Source organism: Seriola lalandi, unplaced genomic scaffold (genome assembly GCF_002814215.2).
Source record: "Seriola lalandi dorsalis isolate HSWRI2012SDOR001 ecotype SW California unplaced genomic scaffold, Sedor1 jcf7180002054942, whole genome shotgun sequence".
Taxonomy (NCBI): domain Eukaryota; kingdom Metazoa; phylum Chordata; class Actinopteri; order Carangiformes; family Carangidae; genus Seriola; species Seriola lalandi.
In genome coordinates, this window is record NW_019525493.1 from 1256329 (window position 1) to 1272612 (window position 16284).

Genomic DNA, 16284 nt, shown 5'->3' on the forward strand with positions numbered 1-16284 from the left:
ATATGGTCTCTCTTCTTTATTTTACGTCATATGTTCCTGTTAACAGTTTATGCAAATGTAACATATACAAATTGTTATTGGATGGAAACTGAGTCCAACTGACTGAGTGGATACTGTAAAGATGTAATAAAATACACAACTTCAACTATATGTGTATATATATATTTGTGTGTCCTCAGTTGTTATTTCTATCTGTAGATATTTTTTTATGTTTTAATGATACAGCTTGTATTTCTGCAGATGCAGACCTGTTCACTGACACCTAGTGCTAAGAGTTTAGCTCTTCATAAACTGGTTATAGTGGACTGACTATTGTGTCATGTCAAGTAGCTGGTAGGGAGCTGCAAAATATACCATGCTATATTACTTTAGATAAAGTTGCAAATGATTTTTTTTCCCCCAAGTGTAGATTTTACTTGTCTCTGCAGTCTTGATGGTGTTAAGTAGTACAATCTACATCTCTGTGAAACTACTTCTTTTAAGTACCTGACATGGAAACTCCCTCCCTTTTGCTAGCTGGACTGAGCCAAAGTATATTCAGTCAAAACAAATGACTCATGTTTAATCTCACTGCTGTCAAGATCTTGACATCATTGACTTTTCTGAGGTTAAATGCTACACCAGTTTAACTTCTGCCCTCTCAAGTTGCACACTGATGACAGTATTGTGTGCCCATGGCAGACCAGACCACAAATGACCTACTTTGATACTGTCCAAACATCCGAAGTGCAGTTCTACTTGGTTTTGTACTCTTAGAAAACCTAACACATTCTTCCTTCAGCACTCTGAGATCCTCTGAGATACATCCTGTTTCATGTCTGGTGTCAGGCTGGAGTCCAGATAAACATTTGCACATATAGTTTAATGTCTCCTTCAAACTTCACATTAAAGTAAGTTTTAGACTGGTTTCTGGTAAAGAGGTAATCACTTAAGATATAAACACCAAATTAATGTGATTTTGGCAGTGAATTTCCTACATTTCTTAAATGAGATTTCTTACATTTTATATCCAATTACAGCAAACTAGACTTTCAACTCCAATTCTTAGTTACTTGGATGAAAGAAAGTGTATATTGTCCTCACAGTTTGACTCAGTATGTTCCAGTGATTTTTGGATGATTCACAGCAATGTTGTAGAACCACACTTCAGAGTAAAAAGAAAATCCTCCTACTGTGAAGTTATTCACCCACCACGTGTGGAACTGGTCACATAACAGGATGAAATGCCTTTTTATCATGCCTCTGTGATTCAGTGTGTAGGTAGCCTACTAAAAATAGCATTTCATTTTAGCATTGGAAATAGACACATGCCTACAGTGCCCACACAGTTTTCTATGACCTTATACTGTTCCTCCAGGACACTAAAAGTTACATTCACTCTGAGGGTCAATCAAATAGCAGCCATAAGCCACTAAATGTACACAGTAATGTTTACATACAAGTGATCACACCTACTCTTGTGCTCACAAAGAATCTAATGAGCTTAAGAAAATTGCTGCAACTATTAGTATTAACTGTTCTTTAAGGATCCAAAAGCAGAACATAGACTAAATGGAGCAAGTTGAACTGAATTTATTGTAAAAGAGAGATTGTGGCATGGCAGGTGATGACTGGATGAAGAATGAGAGGCGAGCAGGCAATGAACGGCTGAGCAGTGAATCTGTGATGGTGGAAAACAGGGCTGGGGTGGTGACTGAGAGACAGGTAGGCAATGAGACTCAATCTGTGATGGATGGCAGAAATGAGCACGAGCAGCAGGCAGGCAGACATGAGGAAGTGTCTCGTTGACGTACTGCAGGGCTGATGAGATGATGAGATGCAGGTGTGGTGGCTGAAGCAATCAGGAGTTGGGGTTGAGCAGGTGAGGAGCCGGAAGGAACGGTATGTACAGAGATTCACAAGCGTGCGCGCGCACACACACACGCACACACACACAGAGCCAGGGAGAGACAGTAAACACAGGAAACTCAAGGAAAAGGGAACACACCTGGTGCCTTGACCAAGACACTATTATTTCATATAAGTGATGGCTTACATTTGCCAAAATCCCAAATGGACAACCCTATCCTCATCACACCAGATGCTCTCCTGCATATATTAAACAAATATTTTAAAAGATCCTTTGTAGTATGGAGCTTGTTAGCTGCAAGGACTCACGGTTCAGCCAGAAGTGTAAGAAGTGTGTTCTGTTGTCAAACCAACATTTGAGGCGAAGTTGCTCAGCATCTCAGGCTGATATAAGCACATCTTCACAGAGCTTCAACACATGTCTGAGAGACTCCCTCTCTCGTAGTTTTGCTGTCACTCTTCATGTCCCACAAGACAAATGTGAGAGTCTTGAAACACTGTTGAGAGGGAAGTTTCACATGAGATAAACTCCATTGAATCTGTGACCATCAAAAGCCCTGTTTGGCCATCACAGCCTGCTGTTTTTGTCAGACGCTGCATGTCCAACATAACGTCTCTTCGTTGCATGGTTTCTCATGCTACTAAATGTCTGAGAAGATATTTAGATATGCTGAACTCCCAGTGCCTGGGACTGTGTTGGCAGAATCCCCTGAAGCCAGTGACAAGCAGACTTCAACAACCTCTGGTTCAGGTCAGATACCACCTCCAGGTGGGCTGCGTTATCTAAATCCTCCTTCAGTCATGATGATTGTGCTAGCTTGAATGTCAGTTGATAGTCACAATTTGTCGGACAACAAAACAAAATGAACAAGTGGCTGTCAAAGACCTTCACAAAGTTTGGTTGTCCATTAAAACTACACTTGAGGCTGCAATAGCTTTTTGATGATGCATTTGGGAAGTGTCTACAAATACATCTGAATGCACTCTTCAGTCCACCCCAAAAGAAATCTGCATTTTCCAGGTTTTTTCTTAGCAGTGGGGAAACCATCACACCTTCCACCTCAGTAGCGGAGGGTAGTGGAGGCAAAGATTTCCACCGTTGAGGGAAAACATCCCAGAACCTATAATTGACTTTTCTCACAGCAGGCATTTTGACACATAATAGCAGTTGATTTTTTCTACTGAGACGTGTCAGTAAGCCACACTCAGCTGGTAGTTAATCAGGTCAACCTAGGTATATAGATAAACTTAGTTCATATACAGTTCTCCCTGTGTTAATGTGGGTTCACCCCAGGTCAAGTCAAATATACGAATCTCAGGTTGATTCTGAAAACACATGTTGCACCATGTGTACATTAAGTGGATGTCTTATTTTCAATACAACAAAATGAGCTTTAATTATCAGAAAAAATGCATTTGTCTCTGCTGAAACCTTAACACACTGAACACAAAAGAAAAAAGTGCTGTAGGTGTCCAGTCTCCATCTGTGCATGAAAGCAGCCTATATTCTTCCTAAATGTATATATAAGCATTCATATTTGAGATACTTAATAGAATATGAAAAAAGACCATTTCATATGCGGTCTTAAAATGTGCTAGGTCTCTGAAAGCGGTGATGAGAAATAGAACAGTATGTACTTTCATAGTATTGTGTGGAGAGCTACTTCAAAAGAATAACATTTCCCCTCTTGCCAGACAACCAGACAGATTACTATTCAAAGTGTATGATTTAATAATTTCGCAGATTTCTGAGCCTTTATCATTAGGCACCACACATGCTCAGACTGTCTCCAGTGGAGCTCCTCCTGGGAGCCTTCAAAGCTGCCTCCTGTTCCTCATGTTGCCAGGACAGCAGACAGAGAACTAGCAGCACACGAGTCTGTGTCTCATAGCAACAGATTGGCTCTAGAACCCCATTCTGACCAATCAGGAGTGAGGCGCTTGTAGAGGAATCCCTGTTGTTGCTCCATTGCAATGTGTAGGAGGAGAGGGGGTGGAGTCACATGTTGTGTGGTACACAAAGCATCCTTCAGTGCAGAGTTGATTGTAAGAAAAAATAAATATAAAAAATAAAATAAAATAAATAATTTAATTGATCAAAAATCTTTGTCTTGACTCCTTTTCACTAATAACTGATTCAATAGATAATATTAAATTCAATTTAACACACAATGTACACAGAAAAACAGAAAATACAGTACAGGAAATACTGAAAAAAAAACAGACAAAAGGTTAACAAGGAGCTGGAGCAGGAAATGAAAGATGTTTCCTCTTTATCTCTTTTATTTTTCTTATTAGTGCTAATTTGAGGTATGCACACATGACTGTAATATAACATGTAAAAAGGCTGAGGTGGATTTTGAACATGGAGATGACTAAATAATGACTGAATTTCCATTTAAAGCTAAATATTTCCTTTAATATGCTCCAGCATGCTCTTGACTCCTGCAATATGTGTCACTCACAAACAGAATATAGGTTCCCACCCACCTACCCATACATAAACAATACATTGGGCCCAAAATAGCATTCTGATTTACAGGAATCAAGAAAACAAACTCTCTTTAATCTTTTAAGGAAGAGTTTTGGTACACACCAAGTGCCCTTACTTTGGCTTGTCATTTAGTTCATAATCTTTTGCATAATGTGGTCTGTCTGAACATCAGATTTAAAAGCAGCCAGAGAAGGCAAAAAATGAGGGAAAGAAGGAAAGAAGGAAGGAAGGAAGGAAGGAAGGAAGGAAGAAAGAATGAAGTATCCTTCTTTAGATGTTTTCTACACAGTCTGGGATCACTTTACTTGCTGTGTCCTTTCACCTAGATGCCAGCTTGTAGTGATGGTGGGGAGGAGCAACTGACTGACAGTTTTCCACAAGTTCAAGTGAGCACACAGAGTATTCTGGATGCTTGTGTAACATTAGCATTAGCTTCTTCTTTTTAAAAAATGATCACAAGACCAGAAGGAAGAAGCATAAGAGCAAGTGTTATTGCATTATCTTCAACAATAATCTGCAAAGTCTGCATCGCATCCAAAAGAAAAATGTTGACAATGTTGACCAGTTGACAAGAGCATAGAGGGATTTCACAACATCAAAACATTCCTCTTTCTGTTGCCCTAAGTTATTCATTTGGTTGTCTCCTGTTTGCTGTCCAATAAACTGATAAGTGGCAATGATTAGTACCATAGGGACTTGTTGAATAATCATATCTATAACCCTTGTAATGGTGAAGTGGATGTTTTGGAATACTGAATGCAATCTCCATAGATTTTACCTTTAAATGTTCATAATATTTAACAATAAACCAGACACTGATTATCTCTTTGAGGCATTCCCACACTAAAAGATCTTTAAAAACATATTTATCAAAAACATGTCACGCATTAGCAGTCTTCAATGTGACTTTAAGTGCTCCAAAGTTAATTCGGACAATAAGGGTGTGCTCTTACCTGAATGTAAACCAATTTAAATTTATGTAAATTTATGAACAACTCAAGACCTTATGTTGCTCCTCTCAGCAATCAGTACAAAACAACATTATAACTAGTTACGTATTAATTATAGTCTAGTCTGTTGTGGTAGTCTATCTAATATAATAATATTGTAGATTTTGAGTGGAGATACTTCACATGGAAGTAACACTCTTGTCTACATGACAATGTCTGTGGCTGCCTGTCAGGGCTCTGGGGCTGTTAGTGAAATATAGCCCGTAACCCTGCTGGGGCAACTCCCCTCTTTCTGAGTCCACTCTTGGAGTTCCTGAGTTGGGGGAGTTGGCCTGACAGGGGAGGTGTGCATGCAGAGGCCCAGATAGGGCCAGTGTAACCTTTCCTCCAGATTCCCTAACTAAGTTGAAGCTGACTGCCCCACTTATATCACAAACAGGCTGCTGTACTTAGGCCCGGGCTGCCTGTCATGCCTGCGTGCTAACTCGTTTTCCCTGTAACTCCTCCCTCTTCCCCTCTCTTCTTGCTAACTGCTGGCACTGAGGTTGCACTGCTATAGCTCTCGGCCCTCATTGCTCCCTGAGGTCATGCTTATGTGAGTCATACTGAGGCACGGCCTTCGATAGAGGCCAGGCGCTGCGAGAGCCAGGCCAACACACCTGCTACACTCCCTTCTGCTGCAGGCAAGCTGCAAACAAACAACAGTTTAGGAGTGACACAAGCTAAAATGTGGTCATATGAGGTTTTTATATAAATGAGAAAGATTCAAACAGAATGTTTCCTGTGTTCATGGAAATAACCTTGGGTCTACAAAAATGTTCACTGGAGGATCTTGGTTATATTGAATAAGTAATATTTTTAAAAGCATATCATGGCACTTCTTTCATATCATGGCTCCCAGAAGTTTGTTGGGGCTTCTGACACATTTTTGCCTTTGTCTAAATGCAGTTGGTGATGTAACAGCAAATGTAGGTCAAGACCATTTTGAATTTCTGACATGTCCTTATGGGAATGATCTCATAGAAATAGTCTGACAATAGGCCACATGAAAGACAGCAAAACAAACATTTACATTAACATTAAGTTTAAGGAATATGTTTAGTATCAAGAGAACAAAGCATAGTATTCTTTGCTTTACATCTAGGACAACAGGTTATCAGTGCAGTACATCTGCACGTAGACTTGAATGACATGGAAAATCTTTATTTTGAGGCTCAGGTTTCTACTAATGTAACTGTAATAATAATGTATGAATCAAAAACCTAATATAACTTATATGGCTTTAAAGGGAGCTCTAAAGTTAACTCCACCACAGAGTCCCTTAAATAATAGCTACACCCACAGACCATGAGTGGGGTACACCAGTTAAATTGTTATATTTATTTTATTATAATATTTATAGAGTTTAATATGTAACCTGGTTTACTATAAAACCACCAAAAATATCAAATGCTGGAAACATTTGAAAGGATAATAATAAATTATTAGGTGTTAAAGGCCACAGCGATAACATGGATTAAAAAAGCATTCTTGCGTTGTGTTGTGTTGAATTTGTGTTTGCGTAATTAAATGTGAAAGTGCTTACAAATGAAGAACTTGTTTATCTGATTTTTCTGTGAGAAAACTGCAAAAATATTTCCAAAAACAAGATAGAATACTTCATCTCACACGGGTGTTGCATTCAAGTGTTGTGGGAAAGGTGGGGCAAATGACTTGCATTCCCCTTCACTTTCAAGGTATCAACAGAGCTTGAAAATGTTTTCTTGGATAGACGCTAAAGTTATATGTAATCAAGTCAAGGGAGTATGGCATTTTTCAATTGCCTAAAAATAATATGTTCGTAATATGGTTCAACCTTGCCAACTTAAACTTTCTTTTAAAGGTTCTGAAAAGTGTAAACTACAACCTCAACTATCAACTTATGAATAACCTTTGCATATAGTGCAAAATCAAAGATTGAGCAGCAGGGGTAGCAGGTTTTTTTTTTAGTCAGAATTTTTAAATGCAATTCTTATTAAATTAAATTATTGAATATTTTACATAATATTTGATCTAAAACCACCAAATGTTGTGACAGACTCAAAAAAATAGGAATACCAACCTTTGTTGCAGTATAGTATAGTCTCAACTTTGAAAATTTCAGAAACTACATTGATAAAAAGAAATGATAAATTTTAACCTTACAAATGCACAAGAAATATATAGTAGGTCACATATCTGTTTTTGTGAATTTGTTTTGTGTATAAAGATTATTTGAAACTACTACTGTGTTGTCCATATCAGCTATTATGCAATTTCTCCTCATTAAAAGATATCAAGTAATTTGATTCACAATGTTGGATGGCGAATAGAGTGTTTATTTGGTAATTTATTTCTTTTAATGACTTATATGTTGTAGCATCTAGCCGTCGGGTCGTTTTCAGCAGGCTGTTCCCACAGCACGTGAACATATCATAGACTGGATCGACCTTTCGCCTAGTTTGTCGGCTGGCAGTTCATCGGGTTTACCCTGACACTGCTGACTCCGCGGCCACGCCCACCAACGGCCACGCACCCTATTTCCTCCAACCGTCCAGCGAGCACGCACTGTTCACGCGCTCTCTGCTCTCATATTGGCTGGAGCTCTGCACACACTCGATTATGATTGGCTGAGTGTTGCCACCCGCCGGTGCGTGTTGTGAGTTTTGTTTTTCTTTTTCTTTTTTTTCTCCTCCCTATGTTTTACACACACAGCTGAGAGAAAAGGCAGCCAGTCAGAGAAAAAAACCACCTCAACCATACCACAGTACAGGCAGCAGCACTGGCAACCGCCGTCTCTTTGTTCTATACTGGCTTTGACAACAGAAAAGTGTTATTTAAATATTTTATTCCTCAATGCCATCGCGAAAATTCACGGAGATGGACTCACACGGGGTAAGATAATTCTTTAAACGGATATTTATTTTGTGTTTACCCTTCAGTCCAGTGTCAGTCAGTTGTTTACTGATTGATTTGATATTTCAGTACTCAAGCCAAGTCGTCAGCGTAGTTCAACATTTGTGTGTATTTTTTATTAATATTATTTGGTGTCACGTTAACATCCCAGTGGTTCCAACTCAACCCGACTAAATTAAATTGGAAATACTTTTTTTAAGTACACATTTATATTGCAATTTTGCATTTGCATTTTTATTGAGTCTTTAAAATGCAATACCCCATGTCTCTCTGTCTATCTGAGCAAACAGTGTAATTTTGTACGGGAGCCTGTCAGTGTCACCTGGATAAGTTTTTATTTAGGATCAATTACATGATTTGTTTACTGTAAAAATGTATATCAAAGTTGTAACGTGATAAGCCTACTTCCTGATGTAAACCCGCTTTATGGGGATTTCACATGGCTCATCTCGGCAGCACGTCACTGTGTGGTCTATATTTGGCAATGGGAGGTGTCCTGGCTCTGAGCCAAAGCTAGTGCATGCTGGGCTGGGGTGTAGTCACCAACACCCCCTCTCCCTTATTGGCAGCATCATGCAGTTTGGCCCGGGAACTTCAGATACAGGAACAGTGACTAAATATATAACTGGAAATTGGAAGATTTTTTTCCATTCTGGTTAGTAGAATAGAAATCTTCCCTTTTGTTTGTATTTATGCCATTATCAGATCTGAGTCGAAGTTGAATCAACACAGCGTATCATGCAGTTGAAATTACCTGTGAAAACTAAATGATGTGGCAATACTTTTTTTCTGTCTCCTTTGTCTGATGTTTATTTATTGTTCCTTTCAGACTGAGTACATGGATCATTGTCGGTCCTACGCAAAGAGAAGGCGGCATGACAGCGAACAGTCTGCCTCCAGTGGAACCAATGGCCTGGAGTACACGGACCTGGAGGCAGCTGAAGCGCTGGTGTGTATGAGCTCTTGGGGCCAGGGCCTCTTCCTCGGCAGCAACAGGCCAACCCCCTGCAAGCCCAGACCGCTCACCCCGGCTTCGGACTCTTGTGACTCCCTCCTGCCGCCAGAAATTCCAGAGCCCCCAAAGGACTTTGTGTCTCTCTCCTCTCTGGTAAGACACTCCTTATATATATATATTGAAATCACACAGAGCTGTAAAACCAATGAGATAACTGATGTTTGATTAGTAAAACATATTCCTGAATGTCAAGGCTGACATTAAACCCCAAGGCCGTTTGATTTAATGACTAAAGATATCTGTAGTTTATGACATGAGACTGGGGGTTGACCCTCAGACAAAGTTTGTCCTTGCAGATGCAGGGTCATAAAATCTCAGTTGATAGCTCAGAGTGATCATTATTCTTATGTGTACCTGCATGCCACTGGTGATACTTATCTTTGTAAACACAGTTCCCTGTAAAACTAGGGAAACACACCATGATATTATGGTATTGGGGTACCCTTCAATTCCTTTACCTTTATATCTCCCTTCTCTTTCTAGTGTATGACTCCCCCTCACAGCCCCAGCTTTGTTGAGACTTCAACATCCAGCACTGGCCTCCAGTCAAGCTCCAGCCTGGCTGTGTCTACAAAGCCCTGTGGGTCCGGACTCCATCAACCTGCCCAGGCACCCATTACTGAAAAGGCCCCTTCTCTCCCCCCTCCATCACAGTCCTGTAGAGCCATGGTGACCAGCGTCATCCGCCACACCGCAGACAGCACCCCCTGCCAACACCACATTCCAGTAGCCCCCAATTCAGAGAAAACTAGAGACTCTGTAATGGCTACAATGGTCTGCCAGCAGCAACAACTGCAACAGCAGCAGCAGCAGCAGCAACACATGACAAAGACTGAGCATGTAATCACACATCCATCTCCTCCTGCTCCTCTCACACAGTTAAAGACAGAACAGCAGCCCAGTCCCTCAAAATCCTGTTTGGACAATGTCCCCACCCCAACTCTTCTCAATACTCAACCACAAAACAGCCCACTCCCTCCCTCTGTTCCTGCAACCCTGTCCCCACCTCCAGTCACCAGCCCTCAAATCATCTGCCAGATGTTCCCTGTCAGCAGCCAATCAGGGATAATATCAGCCTTCATCCCCAGCGCGGTTCAGACATCCAGTAGTGGAATTCGGACTGCCACCACACCCATCCTCCCCCAGCCCACCTCAGCTAACACCACCCCTGTCCAACAGTCCCTCATCGTAGGCTCAGCAGTGCCACAGGGCACGGTGATGCTGGTTCTCCCTCAGTCCTCAGTCTCTCAGGCCCCTCACTGCTCTCAGACTGTCATGACCCTGGGCAACACCAAGCTGCTACCTCTGGCCCCGGCGCCTGTGTATGTGCCAGCGGGGCCCAGCAGCAACACCGCATCCACAAAAATGGACTTTTCCCGCAGGAGAAACTATGTCTGCAACTTTCCAGGCTGCAGGAAGACATACTTCAAGAGCTCACACCTCAAGGCTCACCTTCGAACACACACAGGTGAGCGTTTACAGCACTTTCAAGAGTTTGGTTTTGTAAAATTGTGTGAGGATGTGGAATAGAATGTGTGTACAGCAGATGAGTGCTGCATCCTGTTTGTAAAGCATTCCTTCTTTGGTCTTGTTATTCTTGATGGAAGAGAGTGAGCTCATTGTTTTATGTCAAACAGGGCACTGTGACGCGTGAAGATTTCATGACTGCAGTGTGACTCACTTGCTGACTCCCTACTCCATGTTTTTCCTCTCTTTCCCTCTCTTAGGTGAGAAGCCTTTCAGCTGTAGCTGGGACGGCTGTGATAAGAGGTTTGCCCGCTCTGACGAGCTCTCCCGTCACCGGCGAACACACACTGGGGAAAAAAAATTTGTCTGTCCCGTGTGTGACCGGCGCTTCATGCGCAGTGATCACCTCACCAAACATGCACGACGCCACATGACCACAAAGAAAATTCCTTCTTGGCAGGCTGATGTTAGGAGCTTGAACAAAATGGCTGCTGGCAAAACACCTCCCTCAAAACCTGGCCTTGCCACACTAAGCATGCTGGTACCTGCCAGTTCAAAGTAGACAATCAACACTGCCACCCTACCCACTCCCAAGATGCCACAGGGATATAGGGTGCAGCCAAGCACACAATGTTGCTGCTCTTTTACTCATGGGAATGAAAAAAAAAACACATGCACTGGACTCTTTATTTCCTCTCTACTGCTCTACTGCTCATTTGTATGTGTATTTTTCTCTAAAGGATTCTTATGTTTACTTTGATATAAGTGATGCACCCTTGCCAAAGCCTATGTATGAAGTTTGTCTTATACATTTCACTTTCTCCACCCCTCCCACAACACTTTTTCTTTATTGTGTTAATATATATATATATATATATATATATACACATATATATATATGTATATATATATGTCTATGTGAATGTACTGTTTGTTTTACTATGAAATGCATTTATTTGTCATATTTGGGAAAATATTGACACAAAACAATGTAAATATAAATATTAATCAACAATACCATGATTATACTTTGATTGTATCTCCCTGTCTAACTTTTCATATTATTTAATACATATTTGTAATAAAAAAAAAAATGAAACAAGTCATTTTCTGTTCTCTTTGTGACTTTCCAGTATCTAATCCTGGGAAAATGATGTGGGATCAAAGTATAGTCAGTAATCTTTGGTCATCTCACACAGAAATGCAGTGAGTCTGCCCACATCCTGTGTGCGTCACACAGTGACTGCCCCCCACCGCCGCCCCCCTCTTGTCAGCTGAAGCTCACTCGTGTCCTTTAAAATGTGCTGACTAGCCTGTGGGTTGCTTCCTGCTGGCTGAACGATTTTTCTTTTTTTTTTGGTGTTATAAAAGCTCTTGTGAGACCATCTGCAGACATTTTGTCCTATTCATTAGCTCAGAGCCAGAATGCTTGATGAGTCAGGGCAGACAAAAACAGACAGAGATTTGTTTGCCTTGTATTGGAGTTCATTAACAGATCACTTGAGCCCATTCAGCCCTGTCACATGGGAACATGGAGGCGGTGGGGCTGTGTGGTTGTTGCATAATACAGCACAGAATTTTTTTCATTCAAAAATCTTTTATCAGTCTGGTATATTTTTGCAAAGAACTGACTATACTGAGCCTACCCTAGAAAAATACATGGACTAAGAGAAAGTGGTTTTAAGTATTCACACTTCACCTGCAGACAGTTCTGCAGTTTGCAACTGGAAATTTTATAATGTAAACTATAAAAAGAAACTATGGTTCTGGACTAAGACTGGCTCCCTGTGCTTCATCTATCCTCTCTCATACACACATTCATAAGCAGTGGTCCCACACCTAGTAACAGCAAACCCCTTCCAATCAGACAGTGAGAAATATGAACTGTTGGGGGTGCGACCAATCATTTCCCTTCCCTGCATACCCGCCCCTTTGCCTTACTGACCGACATACTCACTGGCCGTGTGCCACATGAGCGGTGGTCTGCAGCGACACCTGCGGGTAGGGAAATGTCACATCACCATTGAACAGATGATACAGTATTAAGACACGATCGCAAAAACATGTAGGTGACAATATTTTCACACACTTCACATTTGGCTCTTATAGATAGACACTTTATTTATCATGATTATTACCTTAACATGAAACTAGGTTGTTTGTCCTTTGCCAATGCTATTTGTAACCAGGGAACTCAAACTTTATTCATCTGCAAGGACATTCAAATTTCAATACCAAATATTCATTATATGATTTGATGATTTTTGGTGACAAGGAGTAATTATCCTTATTCTCTTTAGTCTTTTGCCCCCTTCAGTTTATTTTGTTGTACTATACTGTTCCTTTGTGTATCACTTACTAAATGAACGAATAAATAATGTAAAATTTAATATTTTCCTCAATTAACAACTATTTTCAGTTGGATTTAATTAGGGAGATATTCATGAAAATGTAAGTATTTTAAGCAATATGGAGTACGAATGGTATAAATCTATAAACATGGCAAGGGTAGGCCCTGTTTGTACTAAAATGTGTGAGTAGGATAAAATAACTGTAAAGTATTCACACCCCTTGCACATTTCATCGTATGTATGTAATTCAAAATTGATTAAATGTAAATGTTTGGCAATAAAATAAACTATATATATTTTTTTACTACTTTATTACAACTGAAATCATTCATGGTAATATATGGCAAATTCTATTGCCTGGACATTGCCTGGAAGACACTGTAAGTGCAATGATCTGATTTTATTTATGTTTATGGCATATTGATAATTGTTTCTCACTTGTAATTAAATTAATTATGTAATTAAAATAATTTACCAACGTGTCGAATGTGCATGAGAATGTTTCTCGGGGAAGTGTTTTCTTGTTGCATTGGCCCTCGTGTTGCTATGGTTACATCAACACAACCGGGACGTGGTAGTTTTTCTGCCGTTTGGAGTTTGTGGCCGCACAACACGAGCTAAAACACATTCAACTGAAGGTAAAAACGTGACAAATGCTGCGTACTTTTCGTGTTTTATCGAGACCAGATTGTAGCAGTTAATGTGTCAAATTTTAACTTCGCCTCTAAACTGTTTTTTTGGACGTCTAGGTCAAGAAAGTTGGCCGGTAGATTTTGTCCGTTAACTTCAACCACCTCAACGTTTCCTCCTCGCAATCACCAGCATGGAGGTCGGAGAAAAGTTAAAAGAACTAGACATGACAGTGGATGAAATCGACAGACTGACAAAAGCTTTCAAAGACGAGAAATTCCGGGGACTGCTACGCGAATACGCACAAGAATTATCAGACCCCGAGAATAAGAAAAGGTATGAAGAAGAGATCAAACTTTTGGAGCAGGAGAGAGGAAACACCATCGAGTTTATCCACCCGGAACCCTCTAGGTCTCTCAAAACGAGCGTGAACGGCAAGCAGAAGTGTTTTATCAATATCTGTGCCAATGATAAAATTGGTAGGCCTGCATGTGAGTGTGGTATGTCGGAGTACGGCCGCAGAGGGCAGTGCTGGTCCTTACCTCACAGTCTGCATCCAGGGAGACCAGACACAGATCCAAAAGGGAACAAGATTGTGATCTATGATGTTATTTTCCACCCTGACACTCTCTACATAGCGAGCAAAAATAAGAGATTCATGGATATGGTCGACAACACGGCCATTCAGGGGATCCAAAATGCTTTTAAAGTGACTCTGGACAAAAACAACGTGCGAGAGATGAATACCAGGTACAAGGGCACCCCTCGGCCTTGTGTCATCCGAAAACCCATACCTGGATACAAAGCCAAGGAGCCCTCAGAGAAGCCTGACCCTCTTGCCTTCCCATTCCCAGATGAAAAAAGACCTACCACATCCTCACAAACAAAACCTACAGATTCTCCTGCAACAAAAAACAGCAGTGATGTCCAACCTGCAAGTTTCCAGATCCAGCCTCAGAAAACTAAAGAGCCAACCAAACCGAACTACACCATAAAATATCGATCTTTTGTTGACCTGCAGGACTTTAGATACTCCAGAGACTCAGCCAGGAGCCCCAGGCCCAAAGAGATAGTGGTCACCATCGACATGCCGCTACTGAAGTCCATCACAGACACCAGCCTTGAGGTAAAAGAGAGAAGCCTGCTGCTAGACTCCAAGAAACCAGCTTACAGACTGGAGCTGCCTCTAGCCTACCCTGTGGATGAAGACAAAGGAGAGGCAAAGTTCAACAAACAGAGAGGACAGCTGACAGTCACACTGCCTGTTCTCCCATCTAATGAGGCTTTCGATTTTGCTTTAGGGCCTGCTACCACTGTTAGCGATGCTCAGGGTGTAGGTGACGGTGAAGGGAAGGGAAAGGAAAATGAGGAGGTTAAATGTAAAGAGCAGAGGACGGGAAGTAAGGAAGGTGAGGAGGACCAAACAGGTGTTGAGGAGAAAAAGGAAGTTGAAGAGGAGGATCTGAAGCAGCAGACAAAGGTAGGGAAAGGTGAAGAGGAGGAAGAAGGAGATGATCAGATGGGGAAAGGTCAGGAGGGCGTAGAGGGGGAGGAAAGTGTATTAGGTGAGGAGGAAAAATGGAGAGAGCAGAAGAGAAAAGAAGAAAAAATTGAAGTTAAAATTGGTTCGGAGAGGGAAGAGGAAAGAAGAGTTGAGGATCGAAAAAGTGACAAGATTTCTGAAAGTGAAGTAGAGGAGGAAGAATTGAAAGAGCAGAAACAAGAAGATGAGAAAGAAGATGGAAGATTGACAGAAAGCCAGTCCCTTTTAATAACTTCTGAACACGCCTGTGACACAAGTGAAGGGGGAGAAGTAAATCTGAACTCATGTTTGGAATCAACACCCAAAATGAAGACTTCAGACATCCAAGAGGAGGCTGAAAAGACAAAAGAAAATGTACAAGGAAGTGAACAGGTAAGATAAATCCTGACAATCTGGTTGAAGGTAGAAATGTGATTGACCTTATCTACTAAATTCTTTCAGCTTTTATATGTCTCTCTTCTAGCTGGAAGCAGATGCTACATTTCTGAATCACACATCCAGTGAGGAGTCCCACACTACTGCTGCCATTACTGCGTCTCCCACGCCAGCTGTGGCCACCACTTCAAACCACGACACTGTAAAGGACTGCTGCATTTCCCAGGGGACTGAAGTGCCTGCAACAGATAAAGCAAATGAGTCGAGTAGAGTTTCAGATTCAGGAAAACAGGAGAAGGACATGGACGAGGACGACTTGCCGACAGAAGAGATCTTTCAAACTGCAGAGCGTGACAACAAGTCACCACCAGCCCTGTTGAGGGAAATTGATAAAGATGGAAACGAAACAATCATCAGTGATCATTCCACTTCTGTTGGGTTCATCTTCCAAAACAGCCTGATCTATGAGCTGGACTGAGGACTGTGTGAAAGAGTTGAGGGGTTTTCTTGTATTGCAGCAGTTTTAAAAGCAAGTAATCTCAGTTAACGTCTGCAATGTCTCATATTAAACATTGTTCAGGTATTAAAATCTGACCTTTCTCTTCAGTTACATAATTCAAGTATATGACAAAAATGACACATGAGTAATTTTGTATATCCCAGAATAAACTACTAAA

The 16284-nt window shown here is 41.1% G+C and overlaps 2 protein-coding genes across 3 annotated transcripts; both read left to right on the forward strand.

Annotated features, from left to right (window-relative positions):
- Positions 1 to 8016: 8016 nt before the first annotated feature.
- On the forward strand, positions 8017 to 11814 carry LOC111644794 (Krueppel-like factor 11). The gene is made up of 4 exons (XM_023393793.2): positions 8017 to 8205; positions 9056 to 9334; positions 9725 to 10709; positions 10969 to 11814. Exons 1-4 carry the CDS (start codon positions 8167 to 8169, stop codon positions 11268 to 11270), a joined length of 1605 nt encoding a protein of 534 aa, XP_023249561.1. The 5' UTR covers positions 8017 to 8166; the 3' UTR covers positions 11271 to 11814.
- Positions 11815 to 13636: 1822 nt separating this feature from the next.
- LOC111644732 (protein kintoun) lies at positions 13637 to 16283 on the forward strand. 2 transcript variants are annotated; one of them, XM_023393693.2, is made up of 3 exons: positions 13637 to 13697; positions 13809 to 15604; positions 15696 to 16283. In XM_023393693.2, the coding sequence occupies exons 2-3, from the start codon at positions 13883 to 13885 to the stop codon at positions 16083 to 16085; spliced, it is 2112 nt and encodes a 703-aa protein (XP_023249461.1). In that variant the 5' UTR covers positions 13637 to 13697; positions 13809 to 13882; the 3' UTR covers positions 16086 to 16283. The 2 variants fall into 2 exon arrangements, with proteins under 2 accessions (XP_023249461.1, XP_087026411.1); XM_087170285.1 differs by lacking the exon at positions 13637 to 13697 and having other exon boundaries at positions 13798 to 15604.
- The last annotated feature ends 1 nt before the right edge of the window (position 16284 follows it).

What these genes read in the sequence shown, in the direction of transcription:
- LOC111644794 (XM_023393793.2), top strand. Translation starts at nt 8,167, where the DNA reads ATGCCATCGCGAAAATTCACGGAGATGGACTCACACGGG. An exon ending in TTGTGTCTCTCTCCTCTCTG is followed by an intron (nt 9,335 to 9,724) that starts GTAAGACACTCC and finishes TTCTCTTTCTAG; the next exon opens with TGTATGACTCCCCCTCACAG. An exon ending in TCACCTTCGAACACACACAG is followed by an intron (nt 10,710 to 10,968) that starts GTGAGCGTTTAC and finishes TCCCTCTCTTAG; the next exon opens with GTGAGAAGCCTTTCAGCTGT.
- LOC111644732 (XM_023393693.2), top strand. Translation starts at nt 13,883, where the DNA reads ATGGAGGTCGGAGAAAAGTTAAAAGAACTAGACATGACAGTGGATGAA. An exon ending in ATGTACAAGGAAGTGAACAG is followed by an intron (nt 15,605 to 15,695) that starts GTAAGATAAATC and finishes TCTCTCTTCTAG; the next exon opens with CTGGAAGCAGATGCTACATT.